The 3,828-nt window shown below is 42.2% G+C and overlaps 1 protein-coding gene across 1 annotated transcript; it reads left to right on the top strand.

Moving 5' to 3' along the window:
- The first annotated feature begins 2,915 nt into the window (after positions 1-2,915).
- LOC149163569 (protein UNUSUAL FLORAL ORGANS-like) lies at positions 2,916-3,608 on the top strand. Its single transcript, XM_089429174.1, has one exon. The coding sequence runs from the start codon at positions 2,916-2,918 to the stop codon at positions 3,606-3,608; it is 693 nt and encodes a 230-aa protein (XP_089285300.1).
- The last annotated feature ends 220 nt before the right edge of the window (positions 3,609-3,828 follow it).

Below are 3,828 nucleotides of genomic sequence, written 5' to 3' on the forward strand. Positions count from 1 at the left end.
AAAAGATATTCTAGATAAATTCCAAAAAGCCTCCGGGCTCTTCATCAACAAAGGGAAATCCTCTTTATATCATAATGATGCCAACATGGAGATGGTAAATTGGATTTCTGATCTATTCGAAATTGAGTCAAGGCCGCTCAAGGAGGGCCTCAATTATCTTGGTTTTCATCTCAAAGCAAAAGGATATTCCAAAAGCGACTGGCAATGGCTGACAGAAAGATATTTCAAAAAGATTTCCGCATGGGAACATCGGAGTCTATCCCTGGCAGGTAGAGTCACTCTTTCTCAGTCTGTTTTAATGCAGATGGTCGTCTATTGGGCTCACTTATTCTTCCTCCCGGCAAGCATCATTCACAAGTTGACCAAGGTGACGGCAAACTTCATTTGGGGCGGAAAATCTGAACAATCAAAGTTCCACCTCTCCAAAATGGACAGAATTTCTTTGCCTAAGCGCCTTGGGGGATGGGGCTTAATGGATTTGAGGGCTTTTGGAAAGGCCCTATTATGCAAATCACTCTGGAGAGGGATCTTTGGCGATGGACCATGGAGCACAACTATCAAACTTAAATACATGAAAGGCAAAAATCTGGAATATTGGTACAGATCTTGAGCTATTGGAATCAAACATGGATCAGCCATTTGGCTCAGTCTTCGGAAGGTTGAAAAATACTTTCTAGAGAATCTAAGATGGAGGATCCACACTAGAAACAGAATTTTAATTGGTCTTGATTCTATTGCCTGCAGCTATGGAATCTCTACAATTCCTGAAAGCCTCTTATTTTCTTTACACAGGAACGGTTTTTTCACATGGGACAATCTTATCTCTGAATGGAGCAGGCTTGATCCTTTATGGAAGGATGCTTCTGATCTTCGTTTGCCTGTTGTTCTGAGCTCTTCTTGGAATGCTTTTAAAGCTACTCTACGGGGTAGTGGAATCATTCGTTATGGAACAACTGACGACCTATCTTGGTCAAATTCAAATTCTCAGGTGTCAGCCAGGGTAAGAGATATATACTCTGATTTCATCTCTTCAAAGGCTCTGCATGTAAGCCCTTCTTTCCCAATGGCTTTCTGGAAATCGGGGTGCCCCTCTCAGATGATATTTTTCGCATGGTTGGTATTCAACAATAAGAACTTGACATGGGACAACCTACGGAAAAGAAGCTGGCATGGCCCAAGCAGATGCTCGATGTGTGAATCAAACGGAGAATCAAATCTCCACATGTTCTTCCAATGCAACTCCTCTCAACAAATCTGGTATGCTCTGGCCACTATTTTTTATTTTCCTCACATTGTTTTTGTTTCTATCCATGCAGCTTTTGAATGGTGGAGTCGTCAAAAGGGGCCAAGGCGTTCTCTCATAGTCATTATGTTATGGTGCGCTTGGAAGTGGCGGAATCACAAAATCTTCCAAGACTCTAAAGCCCCCTATAAATCCATTCTGCATAGCATCATTGCTATCTTCGACTCATCTTCAAATCAACTGGCAAATTAGTTCGGGTCTGCCTCTCGGCTATGGTTTTTGCTTTTGGAATTAATGGTGAACGCGGTTCATGGCTGCTTTGATATATGTTCATACTGGTTTTTCTTCTATGATGCATCTTTCCATATCTTCGATCCTGCTGTAAATGTGCTTGTATATGCTAGTATATGTTCCTACTCATCCTTGATGTAGGTATCTATCTTTCTGTATTTGGGAATTGCATGGACATCTGATTCCTGTTGTTTTCTCTAATGTCCTGGATCATAGTTTCCCTACCACTTATTTGTACCCTATGAAGACTTTTATATTGTCTCAATATAATACATGTTACTTTTTTCTTTGCAAAAAATAAAAAATAAAAAATAAAAATTTACTCAAATATTATTTTTACTTACTCACTACTCCTATCATCGTTTCTTTCCACCTCTTGTTGCAAATGCTGGTCCTACATAATCATGAATGGTTCATGAAATTAGAATAACAATGTTGTCATGGTAAAGTGTGGAGAACATCTTCAATAAGCCGTGCAATTCTTTAGAGTACGAATTTAGAATAGAAAAATGCAATGGTTGTAACACATTTGGTTGATAAACCGTATCCTCGGCTTATGAAAGGTAAAGCATCAGTCAGTTTTGGAATTTATGGAAAGGTCGGCTGTCGATTTCACAATAAAAATATCTGTTTGGTGCAAGTATTTAGAATGCAAATTTAAGATAGCAAAATGCACTGGTTGATGCACCGTCATTGTCTTCTTGGCGTGTCGGTTGAATCATGAATAATGAACAACCAATCAGTTTGCAAGTTTGTCAAAAAGGTCCCTTCTCCATTTGAAAATTTATAATTAATTAACTATTTGAATTTGATTGCCGATATTTAGGCTCTTTGAGGATACATTGGACGCCATCATCTGTGTCCCTGGCTATTTGCCAATCGGCAAAGCGGCCATCGATTCTCCCAACATATCCCTGTTTAGCGACTGAAAATATTGACACAAGAATGGCCGTAGATTTAGATGATTCAGCTGGCGATGGATCGATCTGGTCTGATCTGCCTCAACATTTGGTGGAGTCTCTGCTGCTACGCCTCCCTTTGATTGCATTTTTCGTTTCCGGAGCGTTTGCAAGGGTTGGAACGATGTACTGTCCTGCAAGCATTTTGGTCGCCTGTGGGCCGAATCAGGCGGTGGGCAACCGTGCCTCCTCCTGTGCATGCCTAGCACCAGGATGCCTTTTCTGCTTTACTCCTTCTTCACCGGGACCTGGCAGACGCTGTCCCTATCATTTATGCCAGACATTTGCAGAGTCAGTTACAGAGGATCGGCAGCGGGGCTGCTCCTGATGGATATCCCCATCTATCCAACCACATTCGGAACTTTATTTCCACGGGTGTTTGTTTGTAATCCCTTAGCAGGACAAGCTTTGTGCTGCCCGCGATGCTGAGCGTGAGCAGCGTGATGGGCAAGGCAATCGTGGCCGGAGACGACCCAGGCAGCTATGAGGTCTTCGTGGTGGGCAAGACGAGGGATGATGCGGTAGTAGCAGAAGTCTATAATTCATACACAAAATCATGGAGGATGATCAGAGGAAGTTTGCCGCAGGGTTTGGTGATCAAGAACGGCGAGATGTTAGCGAGCAGCGGTTTCCTGTTCTGCTTGATGGCTGGGAACGGCATCATGGGCTACCATATCCAGGAAGGAAAGTTATTCAACATTGATCTACCCGGTTATAGGCCTAATATATGTCCTCAATTGGTGGCCTGTGAGTCGTCAATACTGCTGGTTGGAGGCATTGAAGAGAACCACCTGTTGAAAGAAGTGATGATGTGGGAACTTGTTCATAAGGATGCAGGCACCCATCATCATGGATTTTCATGGAAGGAGATAGGAAAGATGCCTGAATCTGTGTGTCGACAATTTCGGAGAGATTCGTGCTCTACTTGGTTTGAATGTGTGGGAGTGGGAAACAAGTTGTGTTTCAGAGCGTACGGGAGTCTACAGGTGGTTGTCTACAGTGTCGCCCATGGAAGATGGGATTGGCTACCCAACTGCCCTGCTGCACATCAAGATCGCAAGCATTTCCATTTGAAGGGTCTCGCATTTGAAGCCAGGCCAGCTGTGAAAGTCTGAATCAGAAAAAACCTTTCAAAATAAAATGTTTAATCGAGTATCTGGCATAGACCGAAAGAAAACGCTTCTCATAAGATTCGTTCAACATCAGTATTCCTTGAAGCTGTAGATCGTTACCGTTTGTGTGGATTTGACCACTGAGAAATTAAAATAAGATGGTTTGGTTTGTAAAAAATGAGAAATTAATTGGTTTGTAAAAAATGAGAAATTAAAATAAGAT

Source organism: Pinus tabuliformis, chromosome 5_1 (assembly GCF_031772625.1).
Source record: "Pinus tabuliformis cultivar Carrire ecotype Pingquan chromosome 5_1, CPIR1, whole genome shotgun sequence".
NCBI classification, from domain to species: Eukaryota; Viridiplantae; Streptophyta; class Pinopsida; order Pinales; family Pinaceae; genus Pinus; species Pinus tabuliformis.

Excerpts from the sequence above, each read along its gene's own strand:
- LOC149163569 (XM_089429174.1), top strand. The coding sequence starts at position 2,916 with ATGCTGAGCGTGAGCAGCGTGATGGGCAAGGCAATCGTGGCCGGAGAC.